Raw genomic sequence first — 26554 nt, forward strand, 5'->3', positions numbered from 1 at the left:
CTGGCGCTTCATCCTATAATCCTGCGTAATTGAACGAGGATGTCTGTCAGACTTTCGCGAGTGCTTCAACTGGAGGGCCCTATTCAGAGAGGATGTTCGTGCTGAAGTTGATGGCAGTGAACTGACTGCCACTACTTTAGGAATTCTGCTTCTTTTTTTATTTTCCAACCTGCTATTGACTATAAAACGAACAACGCTTTAAAGATTTAAATGTTTTTTGAGTGTTCATAAGACTGTGTAACTTGTCCTTCTAATTATGGTTTCCTAATTTTTAAGTTTCCACTTTTCAAATTACCCCGCTTAAGGTATCCCATTCGATCTGCCTTTGTTTCTTTGTCATGTTTTTCCGCCTCGCATAGCACATCGTCCATTTAATTGGCACTTTACCGTGTGTAGAAAGACATGTGAGCTCTGTAGAAACTAGAAATCAGGGCGGAAAAGAGGGCAACGCGAAGAGAAGGACACAGGACGAGCGCTCACTTCGTGTTGATTCTTCGTGTTGCCGTCGTTGTCCACGCTAATTTCAAGTATGCATCCATTCCAACTAGTCCGACTTTCTACTTCCCTACGATGTTCTACGTTTTCAACAATCTGCCGTGTTTATTTTTTTTTTCACGATTTGACTCTTGGCTCATTGTGCAGTTTCTTTTTTATTTGGCATGTATATCAAAAGAGATGGTGCCGTTTTTAAACGGTGCGGGTCACTCCTTCTCCTAATAAACAGAAATACAACTTTACATCACAAGAATGCGTGAATAGTAAATCATTGTACCGTGAGTGTCATGCACAACTTTACGGTGGCATTATAAGCTTTCTTGTACGTCCCTCGTGAAAGAAAGAGGCAGGTTGTGATCGTACATTATTGTTGAGGTAAATAAGTGAAATCGCACGACTGCAATGTCTTGTCTGGATAGGTAACAATAGCTTGATATGGGTGAGTTGATTCATCATGACAGTAGGTGTTGATAAAACAGCGCTATGGACCAGGACAAAAAGTATGCAAACGACATGACGGGCGCTGATCTCCAAACTACAGTTCATTTCAATTTGCCGGCTATTTTATACGCACTGCGAATCAGGCACACATCATCATACAAATTATTGCTCAGTCATTCAATGCACAGGTCCGGATGCCTGGAAAGAAACGACACTTGTTTTTCATGCAGCACCAAAGAAGGACAGTTGACACCAAATACACCATATGCACGTCTAACGTTGTGTATATATAACCCTAGGTTGTGGTCGCGTTCATACAGGGCAGACGGGCCAGTGCTTCGACGACAGGGCAAGACAACACAATAAGGACATCCGAAAAGGATGCGGCTGAACGTTCGTTAAAAAAAAGTGTGCATGTACACCCGTGTTTGCTAGCTCATTAAGCAAATGAAGAACTAAGACAGAACGTGAAATAGTTGAAGCGTATTATTTCGTGAAAGCAGGTGGTAAGCGTTTTAGCTGTCCTTCTTTGGCGCTGCTTTCTTTGACACGTTAAGTATGCCTGTGTGTTCTTCGATTACTTAGAATACACAGGCACACTTAACGAGTACTAGGTGCCGCGCTTGATAGTAGCACCAGGTAACCACAACCCGCTTCTATTATATGTATTTATGTGAACTGGTGCATTGTGCCTGTCATACTCTTTTTTTTTCGTCTTGGGCGATGAAACTCGCTTCCCGATGTCATACGTGCATTATTTCGGATGTGTATCTTTCTTATATGTGCACCTGCTCATCTCGGATGGCGTCGCGGCCACGTGTATGTTTGAAGCTCTGCGCAATGTATAGGGACTCAGTGTGGCGCCAACTTGTACTGGCCTTTTATCTCTATATGTTCTTGTATGCATAGGACTTACGCTCTAGGTTTTTAGTACCTCTGACGTTGTTTCTTCTTACCTTACAGTACTTGAATTGATATTATTGTCACTATTATGTGAAAAGGAGTAGCCATATCCCTTTATAGGATGAATGCATCTCTTTAGCTTATTTTCAGTTCCGCACTCAGGAACTACGCCAACAAGAGCAGCAAAGAAAGAAGTCCAGGAGCAACAAATTTTGGGAGCCTAAAATCAGGCGCGATTATACTGTTAATTTACGGGTAGACAGAAACAACTAAAACACTGAACAACGTGGCACACAAAAGGCGAATCACTCATGCCAGCGATGCCTTATAGCTTCGAAAGTACTCGGGTTCAGAAGGAAAACGTATGTCTCCAGTGCTGTAACTTTTAGTTAGAACGAAAAGCTGCCCTCTGTCACCTACTAGGGTCTGCTCACGCAAAATATTCGCTAATTATTAGCTGGTCAAAAAAATCCTCCCAAAATAAGATTTCTCAGACGGTAGTGTTTTATGAACGAGACGTCTGGAGAGAGAGAGAGAGAGAGAGAATGAAGAGGAAAGGCAGGGAGGTTAACCAGATATGAGTCTCCGGTTTGCTACCCTACACTGGGGATGGGGGATAGGGGTTAGAAAGATGACAGAGAGGAAAACGAAAAAAAAATAATAATAATAAAAAAAAAGGGAACGCGCACACATGGAGACACACACACAAAAGGCGTTCCAGTTAAAGTCGTTCACACAGGCCGGTAGATCGCAAGAAGCGCAAAAGCGCTTGCACGGCCTTCTTCTGTGAAGGTAGGTCCTTTCGATGTTTTAGAATTCTTTTTTCGGATAGCGGTTGGTCGTCCAGTCGGTCAAGTTCGTGGCTAAGGCATGCCCTCTGTGGACTGTACTGCGGGCAGGCGCACAAAATATGGCCAATTGATTCTTCCTGGCCGCAGTGGTCACAGGTTGGTGTGTCGGTCATCCCTATGCGGAAGGCATAGGCTTTAGTAAAGGCAACGCCCAACCAAAGTCGATATAAAAGCGTGGCGTCTCTACGGCGAAGCTGTGATGGCGCTCGAAGACTTAATGTTGGATCAAGTGAGTACAGTCGCGTATTTCTTAAATGTGGCTCATTCCATTGTGACGCGGTGCACTGCCGAGCAAGTAGGCGGAGCTTCCGTGCCACGTCAGTTCTAGAAACAGGAATTGGGACGTGGCGCTCCTCAGTATGGGCTGAGCGGGCAGCGTGATCCGCCCGTTCATTGCCGATAATCCCGCAGTGACTTGGAAGCCACTGGAAGGTTACTTCATGGCCTGCATCACTTATATGGTGTAACGTCTCTGTAATATGAAATATTAGCTGTTCGTGCGGTCCGCGTCGTAAAGGTGACAGTAGAGACTGCAGGGCCGCCTTCGAATCGCAGAATATTGTCCATTTGTGTGGCGGTTCATCACCAATGTGATGAAGGGCAGTAAAGAGCGCTGCGAGCTCTGCTGCCGTCGATGTTGTCGCGTGGGTCGTCTTAAATTTAATTGTTGTAGCTTTCGCTGGTATGACGATTGCCGCCGCGGAGCTGCTTGGAAGGACAGATCCATCAGTGTAAATATGCGTAGAGTCACGGTAGTTCTCGTACAAATATAGCAGCGTGAGCTGTCTAAGGGCTGGTGATGACAGATCAGCTTTTTTCGAGATACCAGGTATTGCGAGGTTGATTTTTGGCTGAGCGAGGCACCATGGAGGGATCGAAGGTCTCGCAGCCGGAGTGAAACACGCTGGCAATGATTCAACATATGCAGTTATCGTTTGGCTGAAAGATGTGTGTGGCCTGTCCGTTGGTAGAGAGGCTAAATGGTGACGAGGAGTCCTGGCTAGATGCCTTATATGGGTCCTGAGTACTTCAATTTCAATGTGGGTCTTGACAAGGTGGTCTCTAGCGATTGCTATCGTAGCCACTGTTGAAGCACTCTGAGGCAGGCCTAGACAGATCCGGAGCACTTGACCCTGAAGACTTTGTATTGTGCGTAGATTCGTTTTGCCTGTGTTGTTTACTGCTGGCAAGCCGTATCGCAGAAATCCTAGAAAGAGCACCCTGTACAGTTGTAACATGGCACTAGGCGACATTCCCCAGGTCTTGCCAGCGAAGAACTTGAACAGGTGGCAGATGCCTGTCAACCGTTTTTTCACGTATGATATGTGTGGGCTCCATGACAAGTCCCTGTCGATTATGACACCTAGAAACTTGTACGATCGGACCCGTCGTATTATTTGGCCATTTATCATTACACTGTAGTTTGCCATAGGTTTGCGCGTAAATGGCACTAGTGCGCATTTCTCGGAAGAAATTTCCAGGCCTCGATTACGGAGGTAGATAGCAGTTTGTGTGGCGGCTCTCTGAATTCTCGCTCGCAACTGTAGGCGTGTTACTGCAGATGTCCATATGCAGATGTCATCCGCGTACATTGATAGCCTGACTGTGGTTGGCACGTGCTCAAGGAGAGCAATTAGTGTTAGATTAAATAACACGGGGCTAAGTACACCGCCCTGGGGGACGCCACGGTAGCTATAATGTAGAGAAGTATGGCCTTCCTCGGTGCTTACAAAGAAGGATCGCATGGATAGATAGCTCCGTATCCATTGAAACATCCGACCACCCACTCCTACCTCTGCGAGAGCAGAGAGGATGGCTTCATGCGTAACGTTGTCATACGCCCCTTTAACGTCGAGGAATAAGGATGCGCAGAGACGCTTACGGCATTTCTCATGTTGAATGTAGGTTACCAGGTCGATGACGTTATCGATCGATGACCGACCACGTCGGAAGCCCGCCATGGCATCTGGGTAGGTGTTGTGGTACTCCAAGTACCACTCCAGGCGTCCTAGGACCATCCTCTCCATTACTTTGCCCACACAGCTCGCCAAAGCGATCGGGCGATATGATGAGAGCTCCAACGGCGACTTGCCAGGCTTCAGTAGTGGAACAAGGCGACTTGTCTTCCAGGTTGTTGGTAGCGTGCCATTTCTCCAAGATTCATTGTACACCTCAAGAAGAACTCCTCTCGCTCGCTCCCCCAGGTGACACAGAGCTCGGTAGGAAATTCCGTCAGGTCCTGGCGCTGATGTGTGGCTACACAAAGCTAATGCTGCCTTAAGTTCGTGGATCGAGAATGGTAGATCCAACCGGTGATCACGTGGTGGCGGACAGCTGCTCGAAGGCGATCGAATGTTGGTAGCTGTGAGTTGGCCGGATAATCTGGCGCAGAAATCCTCTGCCACGTCAATCTCCGATCTCTTTTGAGAGAGGGCAAGCGCCTTGAATGGGAATCGCTGTACGGGAAGTGTCCGCAGTCCGCGCACCGTTCTCCATAGTTGCGATAAAGGCTTGCGTGGATCTAGCGACTCACAGAAAGCAGCCCAACGTTGCGATTCGAGCTTGTCTAACCGGCGCTGTATCTTCTTTTGCGTGCGCCTGGCGGTCCGTAGATCGTCCATTGTTTTCGTACGTCGGTATCTTCGTTCAGCACGTCGTCGGATTGCTCGAAGTCGTTCTAGTTCCACATCAAAATCACTAAGTTTCGAGGAGCATGTTAGAGTACGCATAGTGTCTTGCACCACGCTCTTGATTGCCTCTTCCAAGTTGAAAGATGGATTGGCGTCACAGCGTTCTTCCATAATAGACTGAAATTTAGGCCAGTCCACTCTTTGGATCGTATCCCGTAATTTGGAGGCGGTCAATCCTCTAATCTTGATGTACGTGGGGATATGGTCGCTTCCGTGCGTCTCTATGTCCGCAAACCACCCTGCACGTCTGACTAGGCTTCGTGAGACGAAAGCCAAGTCAAGACAGCTGCTGTACGTGGAACCACGTAAGAACGTAGGACTTCCATCATTCAGCAGCCAAAGTTCATTACTGGAGGCGAAAGATACCAGAGCTCTGCCTCTTGCGTTGATGATCGGACTTCCCCAGAGGGTATGATGGGCGTTGAAATCTCCAATGATGACCCAGGGATTGGAAGTTGAGGAAAGGATGTCTCGTAGTCTTTTGTAATCAAATCGACTTGACGGAGATATGTAGGCGCCAACAAAAGTAAAGGCCAGATTCTTTTTCCTTACGTTTAGGCATATATATTGATTACTGTCATTAGGTGGTACAGGCTGATGAGTGTAGGTGAGGTCACGGCGAATAAACACCAAAACCTTACTGTTTTCATAAACAGCTGACGACATAAATGATTCATATCCAGAAAGTCTGATTTTGTTCGATAAGTTTGGCTCGCAAATGACGATGATGGGAAACATATTGGCGTACACGAAGCGACGGAAATCCGAAAGGCGCGCTCTGAGTCCGCGGGCATTCCACTGAAAAATAGCTGCTTGTCGGACCTCTTCCCTAAAAGACCGTGGCTGTGGAGCCATGATCTACTCAAGGGTTGCAAGCACCGGACTCAGAGCGTCCAGTACTTGAAGCGCACTTCTGGCAGACGGTGTGTGCGTGTTGCTTAGCAGCACGCGAATGGCATTCATTAAAGGCCTGATAAGTGCTATCACTTGCTCATCCGTTTTCCGCGACTCGTCGGATACAGCACGTTGCTGTACTGGAGGCGGCTTCTTCTGCGGCTCTTCTGGCGGTCGTGTACGCGGAAGTGGCGGCCATTCCTTTGTGGAGAGAGATCTGGCAGTTTTCTCCCTTCCAACATCGGTGTTCGGAGTGCTGGAAACGTCCGCTGATGATGATGCTTGACGAGGTGACTTTTCCTGATAGCTTGATGTTTTCCGCCGTGAAGACCTTCGTCGGTGACGTCGTCTTCGCCGTACTTTCACAGCGGCCTCTTTGTGGGTAGAGTTGTCTCTCACCATTTGTTTAAGAATGGTGATTTCTTTCTTGATCTGGGGACAGTCTTTGGAAGAGGCGCAGTGATCACCTTGACAGTTAGGACACTTCAACGTGGTTGCGCTGCAGTTGTCTTCTGAGTGGGCTTCGGCACATCGAGGGCACACGGCCGAATTTCTGCAAACACCCTTCACATGTCCAATCTTCTGACAATTGAGCATTGCATTGGTCTTGGAATAAATGGTCGAACCTGGTGGCGAAAGTGGCCGACCTTCACGTAGGGTGGAAGGCAGTCGCCTTTGAAGGTTATCCTCACACAACGTGTGTTGCCGAGGCGACCAACATGCACAATCACGTTGTGTTTGCTTGCTGGTTTTATGAGAATTGGGAGGTCTGCATTAGATATTTCATTGTCAATGTCATAGATGACTCCTGTTATTGTGGAACCATTCGTTGGCACGATGGATCGGACCTTGATGTTTCCCAGCTGCGTTACATGTTGTAGTATGGTCAGTGCACTCGGGTTCATCACATCGATTGCCAGGATGTTTCGCCTAGTGTTTATCCTAACATCCTTGATCTCATTTGGCACGGTGTTTTCTAGATACACGGAGAGAGCTTGCCTGTTGAGGACGCGCAGGTTGTCGGTAGCGTTCTGTGGCACAAACAGGATGGAGTGAGGCCATCGCTGAGGAGCTGTTTTCACAGTGTTCGAGCTGGACGCCGAAGATGAGTTGATAATTCTTCGTTTGGCCTTGCGGTACTGGACAGGTCGAAAGCTGTCTTCCGAGGACTCGTCACCTGATGCGCAGTACAGCTCTGTGTCCTCGCTACCACTCGACGTATTTCCTCGCTTCCTCGAACCGATGTCCGCGGGTGAACGGGAACCGGGAGGATCCTCGGGGTGTTGTACATCCATCACCGCGATGGAGGGGGCGGTAGACCCCACAGGTGCAGTAAGAAGTCCAGAAAAACACAGAGACGGGCGAGATGTGTTCCGTAAGAGAAGCACTTCGTCTTCTTCCTCACGTCTGGAGTCTTCGTTAAAAAGTATTGGGGATCGTTTTTAACCTTCAAGCCAGCTGTATAACTAGACTTCATTTTAGTCGAGTCCGAGGATAATAACGGCCAGCTTTCAAGTAGGAAGTTCTAAATCTTACACGTGAAATATATATCATGGTAGGTTCTGCATACCAGCTTCATAAATAAATACAAAAAAGGATTTGGAATATTCTCCGATCATGCCCCGTTTCTTTTTTTCTCTCTTGTTTCTTTTCGCTTTTTTTTGTAGATGCCGCAATTACCAAAGATTATCTTAGCATGGTGTAGAACAAAGTCGTGTATCATTGGCAAGTATGTTGTTCAAAATTAGGCTCGTGGTAACAACAAAAAAGAAAGAAAAAAGAACACACAGTAGTAACATGTGCTGCTCAGATATTGTGGCACACACATCAAATTGTTCATGCACTGAGAGAGAAAAAGAACATTCTGTAACACAATAATTACAGCACGTATAACTACATAACTACAGTACACAATAACTACCGAACAGTAACTACAGTACATCAAAACAAAAGACATAAACAATAGAAGGCTGCATAGTTTTCAAATTTAAAACATTATTTAGAAGAGATGATTCGAACATTATTTAGAACACGGCACTAAATATTCATGAAAAAGGCGCAGTTGATAAATTCGCGGAGTTCACAAATAATTACGTAATTACGTATGTACCAACAAGATTAGGGCTCCACGCTTGCGTAACATTTACTCCGAAGATTCTTCGACTTCGATGCTTACAGAATCCGCGGGGTAAATATTACATGAGAGTATAGAGCGCTGAGCACGACACACATTTCCAATTATATTGCGCAAAGTACCTCCTACCGATTCCGCGCGGCAATCCCGTATGAGCCTGTTGTCAGTAGTGCATCGGTACGTGTCGTGCGCAGTTATAACGAGCAATCAGTTCACATTCCGTCTGGTAAGTTAGGCCCGAGCTGATCACTGAAGGACCGAGTGAAGAAAGGAAACATCCCGGGCGTCGTGCGCATGATGCGCTGCGAGGACTGCGATAACGCGTGGAAGGGCGATAGAGGCAGTTTTCAAGAGGCGCCTCCAGAGAGGAGAACATGAACGGCGAAAAATAAAAAAATAAATCGTGTCCAGCGCCCTCATTGAAAACGCTGAAAGCACGCAGCACGAGATCATTAGGATCCGGCTTCAGTTATCATCAGAAGAGGAAACTGAGGCCAACGGCAGTATCTGTAATCCTGGAATCTGGATCTGTATATCTCTATATCTGGAATCTGGTGACAACAGATAGGAGGCTGAATTAGAACGACGCTCATGTTACGCCTGCCTACGCAAAACGTTCGAAAAGATTGCTGAAACAAACCTAAGCTCGATGTTTTCGGGCTTAGTTTTCTGGTTTCCGTGCGGCAGCCGAAATATATTTTAACCCCTTTAACAACAGCTCTTAGGCTAGCGTTGCACTGCATAAATTCGTAATACCACGGTACAGAATATAAAAGATGTTCGTGTTCTTGTTGTTTAAAATAAAAATTTTTTTTCCGCCGAGCTCTAGTCGCATAAAAAGAAGTTGTCGCAGGAAGGTCTCTCTCAAATCCGCCGGTTACCCATTCAAGTGCCTCATCTACATTGCTTCTTCGGGAAATTTATCCTAGATATAAAAGAGAGAAATCACACCCTGCCTCGCTGTAAGGCAAATATTCATATTCCATACACTGGGGCGTGTGGAATATGGATGGAAAACCGCCAGTGTGGAAGACCGCGAACGCAGGAAGAAAATAGCCACGAGTTCAACCTAATTGCGGTACTGGAGTTAGTACCGACATAAAAATGAATGAATCCGACTCAATAGTAAATGAAGGACTTAGCATTCCGTGCCTTAGAGGAGCAATTTATTCATTCTCGTCCCCGCATTTGCTCCTCCCGTGATGCGCTCGCTCCTCTTTGTTTCCGGCGACTTCTGTTTGCATTTTCTTCCGAATCTTCCTGCTTCTTTCTTCGGCACCGCAGGGCACTGGCCGCATCCGGGAGGCCACCGTTGCCGCTGCCACAAAACGACCGGCGGCGCCGGTTGGTTCGCTCGGTTCATGCTGTTTCCGTTCTGCTCCTGCCAACAGCCGCTGGGTGCCAGAAGGAAAATTTCAAGTTATCCGAACCTTCGCTTGGCGCAAACATGTCGCCATGCCAGGGCGCAGATCCGACTAAGCATGCTTTTGAAGCGCAGGCTTATGATTCCTTGATAGTGCCTTTTCTCTCTCTTTCTTTGACGAGCAGCTTGCATATTGATTTGGACAAAAAGGAACGTCGTGATCCTTTTAGGGCACCTTGAGCTCTAGGGGCAGAGCACGCCGACTATTGATTGGAATGAAAAGTTCATCCGAGAAGTAAACGGAGCGAGTTCACTTTCCGCGCACGCACGAGAAAGAGAGAAGGGCTGCCGAGATCCGATTTCTTCGCTAAAGAAGACAGGAGATTCTGTGATTTCGAGGACCGCTCGATGAACCTCCAAGATTATTTAAAATGTTAGCTCGATGTAGGGTTGGTATCCGAACCTATGCTCTCCCGGGTGTCTCTTGCAGTACATGAAGTACGATTTGCCCTTGTTGTTCACTTGCTTTATTTGTTTATTTTTTGACGGCACTCCCTGACCTCTTGCAATCCCAGTGGGTGTTCGGGAAATCTGGCTGGGGGGAAAGCGGTAACTTTGCGTTTGTAGGTCCCTCTAGTGGCGCCCGAGTTTTTCTAGATACTGCATTCCGGCGAGTGCCCCCTTACAAGTGACTTTGTTCTGTGAAGTAAAATTCGGTGTATTTCAGCCGTGACCCAGTAAGAGAAGAAATGTTGAGCCCTGAGGATAGGCTGTTCATGTGAGGTGGCATTGGTGGGGCTCACACTTTGCGCTGTGTCCAACCCCGTTCTCTTGGCTGGTATTGTCCATACATCACGTGATGTGCTTTAAAAACTAATTAACTTCCTTTCGCGTCTCCTTTAATTTTCACGGAGCATTCTGCATCTGGCTCGTTTAACAAGTGCCAGCCAACTCAAACGTTTGAGTTCTGGTTATTTTCTTCATGTGGTGTATTTGAGTGCTAGTCCTTCTTTCTTCCGTCCTTCTTTCTTGCTTTCTTTCTTTGGTACTTTTTTGTTTCTTCATTTATTGTTATTGTTTTCCGGTAGCAAATATTTGACTGTTCCGGGACCTCTTTTTTCTCTGACTTTTTTCAGTTTTATCGCTTCACAAAGTTTACAAATTTCTTTCTATTATAGTCTTCCATCGCTTTTCTTTAAGTTCTTATTAATAACTAGGAGATTCATCGTTTATTAACCAAGGCGACCTTGCCGTTCTATGGTGATGTTATGGCAATGCAAAAAAAAAGGGAAACTGTTAGCTCTAACGACCACTAAACGGATTAAAATAACAAAGATGGTTGTTGGGATGCATTCTATGAAGTGACTCATTCTAGACTTTTATAGAGCAGAACTATTCACACTCTCCGAGGCATCATCAAAAACCGCACGGCGACAGTCACTCAATCATGCTTTCTGTATACCAGTTCTTTGTTTACTGAAGATCGTTGCAAGGAAATGCCGTTCCTCGATGCCCTTCCCGTGTCCCAAAAACACGCATTGCGTCAGCAAGGAAACAAGTGGAACAACAAAGGAAACAAGTGACGTCTTTCTTTCAATGTTGTTTTTCCTAGCTTGTCTTCTGTTGGACACAACACCCAGCATTCCGGCTCACAGCTTCCAGATGGCCACTTCCCTTTCTTTGTTTCCATGGTCAAGCATCGCAGTACACGGGGCTCACAGACAAGCCCGTACAAGCTGAGGAAGGCCATCAATCATGAGCAGTTCCCTCAATGCATGACTCGAGCCAACAAATAAGTGCACCGAGGGCGAGTGTGTGGCATCCCGTGGGTCCGCGGTTCCCGAATACTAATCGCAGCCACGTCCACCCACCTACTGCATCCTAACATGCTAGATGCAGTGAAGTTCCGCCCCATAAGACAGAATAGCGCAATATTAGATTATATTGACGCCCTGGAGCTCCTTTCGTAAACATAAGCGTTTGTCTTCTATATCTTTTTTATTATATAAGCGTTTAACTGTGGCCAAGAGAGAAATAATTCGAGGCAAGAGAAAAACGCCGTCGAACGATCCGTCAGCGAGCTGAAGTAGAGCTGCGGTCTCACGCAGTCCAAGACACATTCATAAAATAAAAAGAAAGAGAGATAGAGAAGCAATACCACTCTGAAGTTGGCTCACCAGCGAAGCTGTAGCACATCACACAGGGTTAGACAAGGGTAGATGCATTTATTTTTCATCATTTAGTAACGATATTGACGATCGCTTTGTGATTACTCTGATATACACTGATTGGTTCGGTTACAGCCTTAGACTCTTGGCCAAGTTTAAATCTATACACCACTGTTGTTGAGTAGTTGAGCGACTTGGATTGGTGTGTCACTTCAAACCAAATTCCTCTAGAATAAACCGGGCGAATCATTTCTTGTCTGGTATTGAAATGTGCACATTGAAATCTTGAACAATGATTACAGGGGTAGTGTCATCACGGCTAACACAAGCAAAGTGCATGGTCATGAAATTGCCGATATCACACTTCGGTGTGCCTGGAGATACATACACAGTGGATATCAGAATTTCGTGTTTCGTTTGTACAGCCCAGACATCCCCTCAATCGGTGACATTGTCCTCTTGCTCTTGTGAGTCAACGGTGTATGGTTGTACTTACATACATGTTGTCCTTTGCGTGTGTGACAACGCCTCCTGCTCGTGAGTTCATGTGCTGTTCACAAACAATTCCAGTATGCCCATCGACTGGAAAAAATGCATCTTGAATTATTATTATTATTATTATTATTATTATTATTATTATTATTATTATTATTATTATTATTATTATTATTATTATTATTATTATTGCAGTCGGCGGCAATTCAACAACCAGACATTGGCGTATATATTTTACAGGCTCGCATTTGCTATCATCAGGGACGTTTCTAACTCTGGATCGGGCCTTCCTCCTGATTTCGAGCCATTGCCACTTGGGACACGTCATCGCAGAATGTTTTTGGGGAAAGCCAACTAACTATCCTCTGGGAACCCTAGCAGAAGAAACCCCTACTTAAACACCCTGCAGCCCAAGATACTCTGCAGTCGGCGGCGATTCAACGACCAGACATTGACGTATATATTTTACAGGTACTGTACTTACCTTGTCGAATGGCCAATAGCCTTACCTTGTAAGGCTATTGGCCACCGACTGCAGAGTGTGTCTTGTTGAGCTATGACCGAGACGATCAGCTCTGGGCCGTCCAGCAGGTCCTCGAGGCGCTCGAAAGGCAGGGAACCAGCGAGCCGGCAACGGCGAGCGGAGACCCGCGCCGAGTAACGGCGACTTCGAGGATGACGTAGGCCCTCGTCGGGGCGCGCGCGCGCCCAACTGCAGGCATAAATAAAGTTGTCTCCAATCCAATCCAATCCAATCTTGTTGAGTGGTATTATGGACAATTGTATTGTTTCTAAAAAAAATTCAACCCGATGATGGTCGTTTTATTAATTGTTCGGAGCGCGGGAGCCCTTATCATTTGGGACAACGATGCTCAGGTATAGTTCAAAATACTTTCCCAGCGAAGAGTCAAAGTAAACGTGAATCATGGGTGTGCAAAGCATGTCGCGCGGTAAAGCAACGAGGGGGGCAGGTTCACAGTCTACGAGTACGACTACACCAGAAAACACTTCAGAAACTACGTTAATGTCAGAGCTGGCATGTATTAAGCAAGCTTCAACCTCTTTGTTGACTTTACATGGAAAAGTAGACTCTCTGCTTCTCCTGAAAGCTGAATTCACAAATTTGAGTATGGCAATGAAAGACCTAGAAGAAACAGTCTCCTTTATGTCTAAACAATACGACGTGGTGCAACACAGCTTTCAGCTAGTAAAGAACGGGAAGCTGCGCGTGAAGCACAAATTACTGACCTGACAACGCAACTAGAGACACAAGCGGAGCAGCTTCAGCAGCTGCAACAGTATCTACATGAAAGCGAACAGTACGGCAGAAAAGTGAATATGGAAATTGAAGGGCTACCTGTAAAACACGAGGAAAACCTAAAAGAAGTCTTATCAAACATTAGCCAGTAAACTGCAGCTATCAGAATTCTGTAGCTCTGATATCGAGGCGGTGCATCGCTTACCAAACAAACATAAGACGAAACCGACACTACTAGTACGTTTTTCTTCCGTGAGCGCAAGAGATGCGTGGTTTGATGCGCGGGGGAAGCTAAGACGCTTGCATCAAAATGGACAGCTACCGAGGCTTTTCATCAATGATAATCTGACAAGAATGAACCTAAATCTGTTCTGGCAAGCTAGAACTACAGCAAAAGAAAGAGCTACAAATTTTCATGGGTTAAGGGCGGAAATAATTTCGTGAAGAAGGACGAAAATGCACCCCTGATCTGAGTTAAGAATCTAGCCGATATTTTTAAAATTTAATAAGCAACATGGCAACGAATTTTTCCTGTTTCAAATTTCAATGAGTTCAAAGATATATTTGCTACCAGCCGTGAACACGGTTTCACAGTAATTAGTATTAATATCAGAAGCCTACGAAAATACTGGGAGGAATTTAGGGAGGTAGCGGAATCAGTCGCAGATGTAGTAGATGCATTTATAGTAGTGTAAACGAATGTACCACAGGATTGCATTAACATGTATAAATTAAAGGGTTACAAAGCCCATTTTATGCCACAACGGGAAAGACGAGGAGGTGGCCTAGCGTTGTTTGTTAAGACAGGATATGACACTGTGGTTACGGACATTTGTTTAAACGACGCCGAAAATTTGACAGTAAAAATCACGCTTACTAACACAGAATTATTGCTCCTAGCTATGTAGCGTCCTCCTAATAACAGTGTCACACGATTCTTGAGTGAACTTGAAGAAATTTTAGAAGGCCACAAAGCAGCAGATCAGATTTGTTTGGCGGGTGACCTAAACATTCACATTTTGAACACTACTTCAACTACTGTGTCGCATTACCTCTCCATTTTGTCAACCTACGGCTTACAAGTCACTATAAATCAACCTACGAGAGAAGAACTCTTACAAAATAGACTAGTATTCTCCTGTCTAGAGCACATAGCAATAAGAGCACCGAATAGTTCATTAGCGGCATGTATCATTAGGCAAAGGATGACGGATCACTATTTTGTTGCATGTCGCCTTAATACACTTTTACCCCTACCCGAAAAGAAGTCAGAAGAAAAACATAATAATCAACTGGAAGTGCAGATTTTCAATAGGAAAACATTTGATCATTTGATTGCACAATTTTACTGGGCGCAAATGATTAAGGATTCTAATTATGCTAAAGTTTATGAAACATTTTCTGAACAGCTAATAAGTTTGAGCTTTGTACTATGTACACAATAACCAAAAAACAAAGGAAACGTTACCCCTGGTTTCCGGCCGACATAATGAGAGCTATTTCCTACAGAGAATGGTTGTGGAAAATGAGCAGGCATGCGCCGAAAGATCAAGTCTTGAAAACGGAATATAATATTGCGCGGAATAGGGTCGTTGCCCTCTTGAGATCAGCAAAATGGCGGTATTTTTAGGCAGAGTTTTTCAAGCACACAAAAATTTTGCAAAAACTTGGGATTTAATAAATAAAAGTATCTTTTTCAGAGCAGCCAGATATAGTGGTAGACAAGTTCAATAATTTTTTCACGCCTTTTTCCAACACTGCGCAGTCGCAGAGACACACTTGGTCGCTCAAACGAACTGTTCAAGCATCTGCGTTTTTGCTCACGTTGTCGAAGGAAGATCTCAGGAGAATAATTTTCAGTTTCCGACCTAATAAACAACCAGCTATAGATGGGTTGGCTGTGGCCACACTAAGAAAAAATTTTGACGCGTTAGCAGACGTACTGCTTTTTATGATTAATGGTTTTATAAGCACCGCATCAATTCCGGAGACATTAAAAACAGCGATTGTTAACCCACTGTATAAAGGAGGAAAAACAGATGAAGTTGAAAACTATTGACCTATCTCTGTTTTGCCTATACTCTCCCAAATACTGGAAAAATTTCTGCTTGATTGTATGACTTCCTTCTTGAAGGAATTTTCAATCCTAACACCAAGACAGTTTGTATTTGTTGCTGATCGAGCGAAATACTATTACACTGTTAGAAGAGTTCACTGATGAATTATATTCTGCTCTAGATAAGAATCTGTAAAGTTGCGCTCTGTTTTTGGATTTAGCAAAAGAGTTCGAAACTGTAAATCGCGACATTTTATTCGAAAAGTTATTTCGTTTGGGTTTCAGGGGACCCTTTTTTGATCTTATTGCAATTATTTACATGACAGGTCAGAAGTAGTCATGGGTAATAAAGAAATTGTTAGCGCTAGGAAATATATTACAGCTGGGGTTACACAGGGATCTGTGTTGTCGCCTCTCTTATTCAATTTATTTATGAACGGCTTTCCTACGATAATTACAAAAGCTACTGTGTATCAATATGCAGATGATACGGTTTTACTCACGCGTCATATGCGTTATGAGGAAGCTATTAGCACCCTACAGAATGCAGTTCATAAGGCCATGCAATGGTTTGAAGAAAATTGTGTATATATCAATACTATGAAAAGCGAAATCATGTGCTTCCGAAGTCCAATAAAATCTTTAAAAAATAAACTTGCCAATATTTATGCATGATGAACATTGTATTTCATGTAAATTTACTGGTATAGAATATTTGGAGACGCTCAAATACCTGGGTATAACGTTCAACAGCGGCATGTCTTGGCAGCATCACATGGCGTTTTTATGTGGCAAACTACGGAGTGTTGCATATCTACTTTTCAACATAAATGGCTTAGTACCTCTACCAGTTAAGGAAATGGTAGTTCATGCACTAGCGTACAGTGGCTGAAGTATGGGATAACGATCTATCGCCTTTTGCGCTGATCGCTGGAAAAATCAGATTGATAAACTACAAAGAAATATATTTAAAAAATTTTCCTTATGGTACTACACTACAAGACATTAATATTTTTCATGAATTAGGATTTTGCACATTCCAGGATTTGTTTACCAGAACGGTTATTATGCGGCATAATTGGAACGATGAATTCAAAGAGGCATACCATGCAGCTTGATTGTTACGGAACAAAGAACGTTTTAAAGCACCCTATTCCACTACTAAGTATGGAGAAGCAAGAAGAAGTGTGTACATCCCAAAAATATTTAATGATTTGGCTGATGAATTCTTTTTGGCAACTACAAAAAAAGAGTTGAAGAAATTATTGATGAAATGTTGAAATTTAGTTCTGATTCTTTATTTAAGTTGTTTATGTGTTTACCTTTGTTTACTACGTCCTTGTCTGTTAACCGGTTCATACTACCAACCATTCTTCTGAAAGTTGGAAAAAAATGTGTTATTATGTAAATATCTACCTTTTCACCGATAATGTAAATATGTAACCACATCCCTGTACCGACTCTGCAGGGCCTAGTCGCACAAGTCGTCGTGGAGGCCGTTTCTTTGTTTTGCTTTTGGATGTAAGTAAACTATTATTATTATTATTATTATTATTATTATTATTATTATTATTATTATTATTATTATTATTATTATTATTGGCGGATTGCTTGAAGCCTCCTTCACCTCCACCGCGGGCGGAGGTGAAGCACCTCTCCACGATCAACCCACGCTCACCCTTTTTGTTGTTGACATACGTACACGAAACATACGTGGAACCTTGTCCATATGCAGCTTCGCTGTAACAAGATGCGAAAAAAGGAAAGAACGAAAGAAAGAGAGAGAGAGAGGAACTCAAGGCGACATCTCGAAGCTTTGCAAGGCCGATGCTGAGCATCGCGGTTTGGGCGAGTTGGTCCCGCACGATTCCGTGTAAGTAGCGCAAGAGAAGCAAGGGCGAAAGGGGAGAGAGTGACAGACGTATCTTTAACTTTCACCTCCTTTTTTTATCTTATCCTTGTAACAGTTAAACGACGTTACCAGCGGATGCTCAGATAATCTATACTAATCATGCCCTCCGTATTTTTCCTTTCTTCTTGTTTTTTCTTTTGTTGTTCTGATAGCATGATTGTGACGCACATTATGAAGCGACTAGTTCTATAATTTTATAGAGCAAAGCTATTCAGTTTCCGAGGATAATCAAGAAACGTGCAAAGGTCACCAAACCTAGCCGCCTAGCTGTCAGTTCCACTTGAAATAATCAAAATTCTGGCAGTTTACGGGCCAAGACTACCATTTGATAATAAGGCACGCCGTAGTCGGTCTTGGATTATTTGTAACCGCCTTGCGTACTCTAATACCCGCCCTGGTTGCTTAGTGGCTATGGATGGGTGCGAGTTCGCGGGATCGAATCCCGGCCACGGCGACCGCATGTCCATGGGGGCGAAATGCGAAAACTGCCGTGTAGTTAGATTTAGGTGCACGTTAAAGAACCCCAGGTGGCCCAAATTTTCGGAGCCCCCCACTACGTGTGCCTCATATTCCCATTATAGTTTTGGCACGTAAGACCCCATTATTAAATTCTAGTTTAATTCTTTAACGTGCACCGTATGCACGGCACACGAGCGTCTTTGCATGGTGCCCCCATCCAAATGGTTCCGCCGCGGCCGGGATCGAACTCGCGACCTCGAGCTCAGCAGTAAAACACCGTAGCCACCGGGACACCGCGGCGGCGGGTCCACCTGAAGAATCTCTGCCTAGTTAAAGCTTCACCCGCCGTGGTTGCTCAGTGGCTATGGTGTTGGGCTGCTGAGCACGAGGTCGCGGGATCAAATCCCGGCCACGGCAGCCGCATTTCAATGGGGGCGAAATGCGAAAACAGCCGTGTACTTAGATTTAGGTGCACGTTAAAGAACCCCAGGTGGTCCAAATTTCCGGAGTCCCCCACTACGGCGTGCATCATAATCAGAAAGTGGTTTTGGCACGTAAAACCCCATAAATTTTTTTAAAGCTTCTCCCGATAACGTTGGTGTTATCTAAATTTTGCTAACAACCACATCATCATCATCAGGAGCCTGGTTACCCCCACTGCAGGGCAAAGGCCTCTCCCATACTTCTCCAACAACCTCGGTCAGGTACTAATTGTGGCCATGTCGTCCCTGCAAACTTCTTAATCTCATCCGCCCACCTAACTTTCTGCCGGCCCCTGCTACGCTTCCCTTCCCTTGGATTCCAGTCCGTAACCCTTATTGACCATCGGTTATCTTCCCTCCTCATTATATGTCCTGCCCATGCCCATATTTTTTTCTTGAGTTCAACTAAGATGTCATTAACTCGCCTTTGTTCCCTCACCCAATCTGCTCTTTTCTTATCCCTTAACGTTACACCCATCATTATTCTTTCCATAGCTCGTTGCGTGGTCCTCAGTTTAAGTAGAACCCTTTTCGTAAGCCACCAGGTTTCTGCCCCGTAGGTGAGTGCTGGTAAGACACAGCTGTTATACACTTTCCTCTTGAGGGATAGTGGCAACCTGCTGTTCATGATTTGAGAATGCCTGCCAAACGCACCCCAGCCCATTCTTATTCTTCAGATTATTTCAGCCTCATGATCCGGATCCGTGGTCACTACCTGCCCTGAGTAAATGTATTCCCGTACCATTTCCAGTGCCTCGCTACATATCGTAAACCGCTGTTCTCTTCCGAGACTTTAGTTTTCTGCAGATTAATTTTTAGACCCAACCTTCTGCTTTGCCTCTCCAGGTCAGTGAGCATGCACTGCAGTTGGTTCCCAGGCAATATCATCAGCGAATCGCAAGTTACTAAGGTATTCCCCATTAACTTTTATCCCCAATTCTTCCCAATCCAGGTCTCTGAATACTTCCTGTAAACACGCTGTGGAGAGATCGTATCTCCCTGCCTGACGCCTTTCTTTATTGGGATTTTGTTGCTTTCTTTATGGAGGACTACGGTGCCTGTGGAGCCGCTATAGATATTTTTCAGTATTTTTACATACGGCTCGTCTACACCATGATTCCGTAATGCCTCCATGAGTGCTGACGTTGCGACAGAATCAAACGCTTTCTCGTAATCAATGAAAGCTATATATAATGGTTGGTTATATTCCGCGCATTTCTCTATCACCTGATTGATAGTGTGAATATGGTCAATTGTTGAGCAGCCTTTAGGGAATCCTGCCTGGTCTTTTGCTTGACAGAAGTCTAAGGTGTTCCTAATTCTATTTGCGATCACCTTAGTAAATAGTTTGTAGGCAACTGACAGTTAGCTGATCGGTCTATAATTTTTCAAGTCCTTGGCGTCCCCTTTCTTATGGGTTAGGATTATGTTAGCGTTCTTCCAAGATTCCGGTACGCTCGAGGTCATGAGGCATTGCGTATACAGTGTGGCCAGTTTCTCTAGAAGAATCTGCCCACCATCCTTCAACAAATCTGCTGTTATCTGATCCTCCCCAGCTGCCTTCCCCCTTAGCATAGCTCCCAAGGATTTCTTTACTTCTTCCGGCGTTACCTGTGGGATTTCGAATTCCTCTAGACTATTCTCTCTTCCATTATCGTCGTGGGTGCCACTGCTACTGTATAAATCTCTATAGAACTCCTCAGCCACTTGAACTATCTCATCCCTATTAGTAATGATATTGCCGGCTTTGTGTCTTAATGCATGCATCTGATTCTTGCCAATTCCTAGTTTCTTGTTCACTGCTTTTAGGCTTCCTCCGTTCCTGAGAGCATGTTCAATTCTATCTATATTATACTTCCTTATGTAAGCTGTCTTACGCTTGTTTATTAACTTTGAAAGTTCTGCCAGTTCTATTCTAGCTGTAGGGTTAGATGCTTTCATACATTTGCGTTTCTTGATCAGATCTTTCGTCTCCTGCGATAGCTTACTGGTATCCTGTCTAACGGAGTTACCACCGACTTCTATTGCACACTCCTTAATGTTGCCCATAAGAATGTCGTTCATTGCTTCAACACTAAGCTGCTCTTCCTGAGTTAAAGCCGAATACCTGTTCTGTAGTTTGACCCGGAATTCCTCTAGTTTCCCTGTTACCGCTAACTTATTGATTGGCTTCTGATGTACCAGTTTCTTCCGTTCCGTCCTCAAGTCTAGGCTAATTCGAGTTCTTACCATCCTATGGTCACTGCAGCGCACCTTGCCGAGCACGTCCACATCTTGTATGATGCCAGGGTTAGCGCAGAGTATGAAGTCTATTTCATTTCTAGGCTCGCCATTTGGGCTCCTCCACGTCCACTTTCGGCTAACCCGCTTGCGGAAGAAGGTATTCATTATCCGCATATTATTCTGTTCTGCAAATTCTACTAATAACTCTCCCCTGCTATTCCTGGAGCCTATTCCATATTCCCCCACTGACTTGTCTCCAGCCTGCTCCTTGCCTACCTTGGCATTGAAGTCGCGCATCAGTTCAGTGTATTCTGTTTTCACTCTACCCATCGCCGATTCCACGTCTTCATAGAAACTTTGGACTTCCTGGTTATCATGACTGGATGTAGGGGCGTAGACCTGTACAACCTTCATTTTGTACCTCTTATTAAGTTTCACAACGAGACCTGCCAACTTCTCGTTAATGCTATAGAATTCCTGTATGTTACCGGCTATATTCTTATTAATCAGGAATCCGACTCCTAGTTCTCGTCTCTCCACTAAGCCCCGGTAGGACAGGACGTGCCCGCTTTTTAGCACTGTATATGCTTCTTTTGGTCTCCTAACTTCACTGAGCCCTATTATATCCCATTTACTGCCCTCTACTTCCTCCAATAGCACTGCTAGACTCGCCTCACTAGATGACGTTCTAGCATTAAACGTTGCCAGGTTCATATTCCAATCGCGGCCTGTCCGGAGCCAGGGATTGTTAGCACCCTCTGCTGCGTCGCAGGTCTGACCGCCGCCGTGGTCAGTTGCTTCGCAGCTGCTGGGGACTGAGGGCCGGGGTTTGATTGTTGTGTTCATATAGGAGGTTGTGGCCAAGTACTCCACCAGGGTGGCCAATCCTGCTCTGGTGAGGGAGTGCGTTACCGGTTCTGGTCACCGGGATCAGGCCACACTCCAGGCCTGTTTACGCAATTTTATCAACACGCGGATTTTTTTTTAATCCGGTGGAATATTGCGCGGCACCGGGATTCGTACCACGGACCTCTCGTACGCGAGGCGGGTGTTCTACCTCTATGCCACCGCTGCACCGCTAACAACCACACTCTGCAATGAACTCGAAACACACCTTTCTTGTCGATGCTGGGGTGCCTGTCGGAGCGGATACTTCACGTATCTAATTTTCTGGCCAACATGGGACCTATCACATAGCAAACGCGCGCGATAAATAGTTGCTTTCGCAGTCAATCAAGTTGTTTTTGCGAACGTTGTCGCAACTCTGGTCCCGTTGATCGCGGTCTTCTGCCAGTGCTACATTACAGCTTTGGCAACTCGGCCATCGAGGCGCTGTTCGCAAGAACGCCCGTGTTGTTTAGGTACGAGGCACTGATATCCAGATCATGATTGACAAGCATATGACGACCACAGCCAATTTAGTGGAAAAGCCTGTGAAGGAAGCCTCAGAGAAAGCGTGGCCATGTGCTAAGATAGCAGCAGCAATTATTACATATCGGTTGAAAGGATTGTACAGATAAGAATAAAAAATGACAGTCACTGAAGTATTCTTCCGTGATTTGAACGAGAAAGAATAATCACTTTTCTAATTACTTGGCTACGTCCATGATACGTGACGTCATACATATTCGCGTGTCCTTCCAGAATTCTACCTTAATGCACATTAATCCGCCTTAATCCACCTTAACCCACCTTGCTCTAATTTGTATCAACGTTAATCTATCCTAATCCACCTTAATTCACTCATTGACTCATTGACCAAGCCGACTCTCTAGGGGTACATTTTGAAAGGATTTCTAGCTCATCCCACTATTCAGATACATTTCTGAGATACCGGCAACAAGCGGAACGACTGCCTCTGGGTCGGAAAGGAAATTTAGCATGGCGGAATTTCAGGCTGCGCTAAATGGCTGTAACAAGTCCGCTCCAGGAAGTGACAGAATAATGTATGAGATGATCAGACACTTACACCCCGAAACCCAAAAAACACTACTGTCACTCTTTAATTCCATGTTCTCTGCCGGCTACATTCCTTCTGTCTGAAAAGAAGCAATCGTAATCCCTATTCTCAAAGAGGGCAAGGACCCTTCCTCACCCAACAGTTATAGGCCTATCGCTCTGACAAGTTGTATATGCAAATTATTTGAGAAAATGATTACCCGTCGTCTCATCCATTTTCTTGAAAGCAACAAGTTACTCGATCCCTTACATTGCGGTTTTAAAGAGGGTAGATCCACAACAGATCACCTTGTCCGCATCGAGACAAACATCCGTGATGCCTTTGTCCACAAGCAGTTTTTCCTGTCCGTATGTTTAGATATGGAGAAGGCATACGACACAACCTGGCGCTTTGGAATCCTCCGTGATCTGTCTGAAATGGGAGTTCGAGGCAACTTGCTATAAGTGATTCAGAGTTACCTCTCCAATCGCAAGTTCCGTGTTAGAGTTGCTAACGTTCTGTCTCGTCCATTTACGCAAGAGGCTGGTGTTCCACAAGGATGTGTGCTGAGCTGCACTCTTTTTATTGTCAAAATGAACTCGATCCAGACTGCCATACCACGTAGTATGTCTTATTCTGTATATGTGGATGACATCCAGATAGGCTTTAAATCATGTAATATAAGTATCTGTGAGCGACAAGTGCAGCTTTGCATACATAAATTGTCTAAGTGGGCGGACGAAAATGGTTTTAAGCTAAATCCGAAAAAAAGTACGAGCGTCCTGTTCTCTAACAAGAGAGGTATACTGGCGGCCCCCGTAATCAATCTCAATGGAGAACGGTTATCTGTGAGCTGTGAACACAAATTCTTTGGGATCCTTCTAGACAGTAAGCTAACTTTTGTGCCACACCTGAAGTATCTTAAGACAAAGTGACTCAAGACTATGAATCTGCTGAAGCTGCTGTCACGCACAGCTTGGGGAAACGACAGGAGATGCCTAATAAAGTTGGACACAAGTCTAATATTAACACGCCTTGACTTTGGGGCCATAGTCTATAATTCTGCTGGACCTAGTACTCTAAAAATGCTAGATCCTGTCCACAACTTAGGCATACGCCTTGCAACAGGCGCCTTTAGAACTAGTCCTGTGCAAAGCCTTTACGCCGAATCTAATGAATGGTCCCTATACTACCAAAGGACATATTTAAGTCTTTCGTATGCCTTGAAGGTAAAATCAGCTGTGGATAATCCATGTCATTCAATTATTCACGACTCCTCCACGGCCAGGCTGTTCCGTAACCGCCCAGGTGTCCGGTCTCCTCTGTCCCTCCGGTTGGAAGCACTCTCAGAAAAAACAGGACTCTCTCTTTTAGAGAATGTCTTAATGGCCCCCTCTCGGCTTCCACCGCCTTGGGAGTGGCAAACTATCCAATGTGACATCTCTTTCTTATCATTATCGAAACAAGCACCTGAGGTTCACATACAATCACATTTTCTTAAACTTAAAGAGAAGTATTCCTGTGACGAATATTACACAGATGCTTCGAAGTCTCCTGCTGGTGTTGCTTACGCAGCTCTCTGACCCTCATTTTCAACATCTGGGCCACTAAACCCACACACCAATATCTTTACGGCAGAAGCATACGCTACACGTTCAGCTATTAAAAACATAAGGCGCAGAAATGTCGCTAAGGCTGTTGTCTTTACAGACTCATTAAGTGTCGTGAGAGCCCTAATTAGCTTACGAAAGCATAAGAATCCCGTTTTGAATGAGCTGTATAGCTTGTTGTGCTCCACATATATGTGCAACCAAGCGATTATTCTATGCTGGGTACCTGGCCATAAAGGTATAAAAGGCAACGTAGCTGCTGACGAAAACGCTACGCCAGTGAGTTTTAGCGACACAGATGGAAATATCCCCATTCCTGCCACAGACCTAAAGCAGTTTCTGCGCCGTAAATTGAGGAATCATTGGCAAGCAGAGTGGGATACACAAACAGTGAATAAGTTACACATCATAAAACCAAAACTACGGAATTGGATAAGTGAGAAAACAGCACGGTACAAGGAAGTACTTCTTTGCCGATTAAGAATAGGACACACTTACAGTACTCACTCCTACCTCTTGACTGGCGTGGATTCTCCTACTTGTAGTAGGTGCGGCGATAGCTTGACAGTGCTCCGTGTTCTTATCCAGTGCCCTGCAATAGAAACAGAGAGGAAAAAGTATATCCCTTATGCATATCGGGAAAATATACCACTTCACCTTGGATTTTTTCTTAGTGATGAACCGCTTTTTAAACTGCGAATAGTCTTAGATTTCTTAGCCGAAACCGACATTCTGAAAATGATTTGGCCAGGAAATTTTAACACGTGATTACCAGCCCTTGTATTCGAGGGCCGTATTGATGCTTTAGTATAACCGTTGTTTCGTTTTCGTATGTTTTTATCAAAACACAACTGCCATCGTCCACGTCCATAACTAATCAGTATCATTATTTTAATAGCTATATATGTACGTCATTTACAGCGAAAGTTTTTAGGTCCTTATACAGCCATGTCATCACCATCACCTTAATTCACTTTGCTCTAATTTGTACCAACCTTAGTCCACATTTTTAATCCACTTTAACCCACCTTAATCCACTTTACCATAACGCCTTTACTGCACTTTAATTTCCCTTACCATAACTTCTTCTGATGTTAATTCTGTGTTACTGCTGACGTCATACAGGACGCTGATGATGTTACTGATGCTGATGATCATTGTTACCACCCGTTGCGGACAACGCCGGCTTTACTGACTCATGGGACATGTAATGCTTTCGCCTTAAAACCGAAGTCACAGTGGGTTGCGGATCTATAAGAATGTGGTATCAAGGCGACAAGAAACGCTGTGCGAACAATCACAAATCAAAAAGCAAAAGCAGGTGCTAGAGAGTAAATTCAAGGGAGATAGGAAGGCTGCTGAGACTGAAAAATAACGCTCAACTAATTGTTAATGAAAGTAAATTAAGCCGGTGGGTGATCGGGGGTTGGCAGAGGTACGAAGCAACCATAAAATGGCACTGCGGAAGTTTCGTATTCATTTAAAGGCGCTAGCTAAAATGTCAGGCATAACGCATGGTCGTGTATGGAATAGCCAGGTGAACCTGCAGAAGACAAAGTGACATTGTGGTTTATTGGAAAAAGCATTGCAGTGTTCGAAGACACAGGCAGGGTTAATTTGGATGTCACCTACGCACAAACACAGATAACATGCGTTGAAAAGCGGCAGCAGAATGACAAACTCCTATGCGTACTGCTACAAGTTTAGATAGAGTAGGATTGACAATCATAGTTACCATTGGGCAAGAGGCCAGAACTCCAAAACATGGAGGAAGAATAACACGAGCCCGATTTGAATCGTTTTTTTTTTCATGGGCACCCGCCATATTGCGTAGGCAATGGCGCTATCTATGGGCCGCCGGCATACTGACTTGGGCGAGCCCTCCAGGTTGTATGCTCGGTGGCAGCTCTGGTGGTTTTTCTGGCGCTCGCGCGGTCTATTTAGCATGACTTCTACGTGGCAAACGATTCTGTGAGACGTACTCAAGTGACTTAAGTAGGCATGGTCGGAGTTTCTGCTGGCATTGAGGTGGACAGCCTAGAGTCAGCCGTGTGAGCCTACTGTCAGCCTCGGAGATCGGTTGTGCAGTTCTGAAAATTCGTTTCACGAATGTGCACCTCAGTGCAGCATGCTCACTGTAATTATAACCTGTAGTTTAGTAGCAATGCCTAGTTACGAAGC

The 26554-nt window shown here is 44.8% G+C and overlaps 1 protein-coding gene across 6 annotated transcripts in view; it reads right to left on the minus strand.

Annotated features, from left to right (window-relative positions):
- LOC126543373 (venom allergen 5-like) overlaps positions 1–26554 on the minus strand; it is a 368390-nt gene that overhangs the window by 141929 nt on the left and 199907 nt on the right. For 5 of the 6 annotated variants that reach the window (XM_055062111.2, XM_055062114.2, XM_055062113.2 and 2 more), the window contains 2 exons: positions 24872–24965; positions 12919–13146 (listed from right to left, as the gene is read on the minus strand). In XM_055062111.2, the coding sequence (XP_054918086.2) occupies positions 12940–13146; positions 24872–24965 (301 nt within the window). In that variant the 3' untranslated portion in view covers positions 12919–12939. The remainder of the gene's footprint in view (positions 1–12918; positions 13147–24871; positions 24966–26554) is intronic. The other variant, XM_055062115.2, reaches the window with a different exon arrangement.

Source organism: Dermacentor andersoni, chromosome 1 (genome assembly GCF_023375885.2).
Source record: "Dermacentor andersoni chromosome 1, qqDerAnde1_hic_scaffold, whole genome shotgun sequence".
NCBI classification, from domain to species: Eukaryota; Metazoa; Arthropoda; class Arachnida; order Ixodida; family Ixodidae; genus Dermacentor; species Dermacentor andersoni.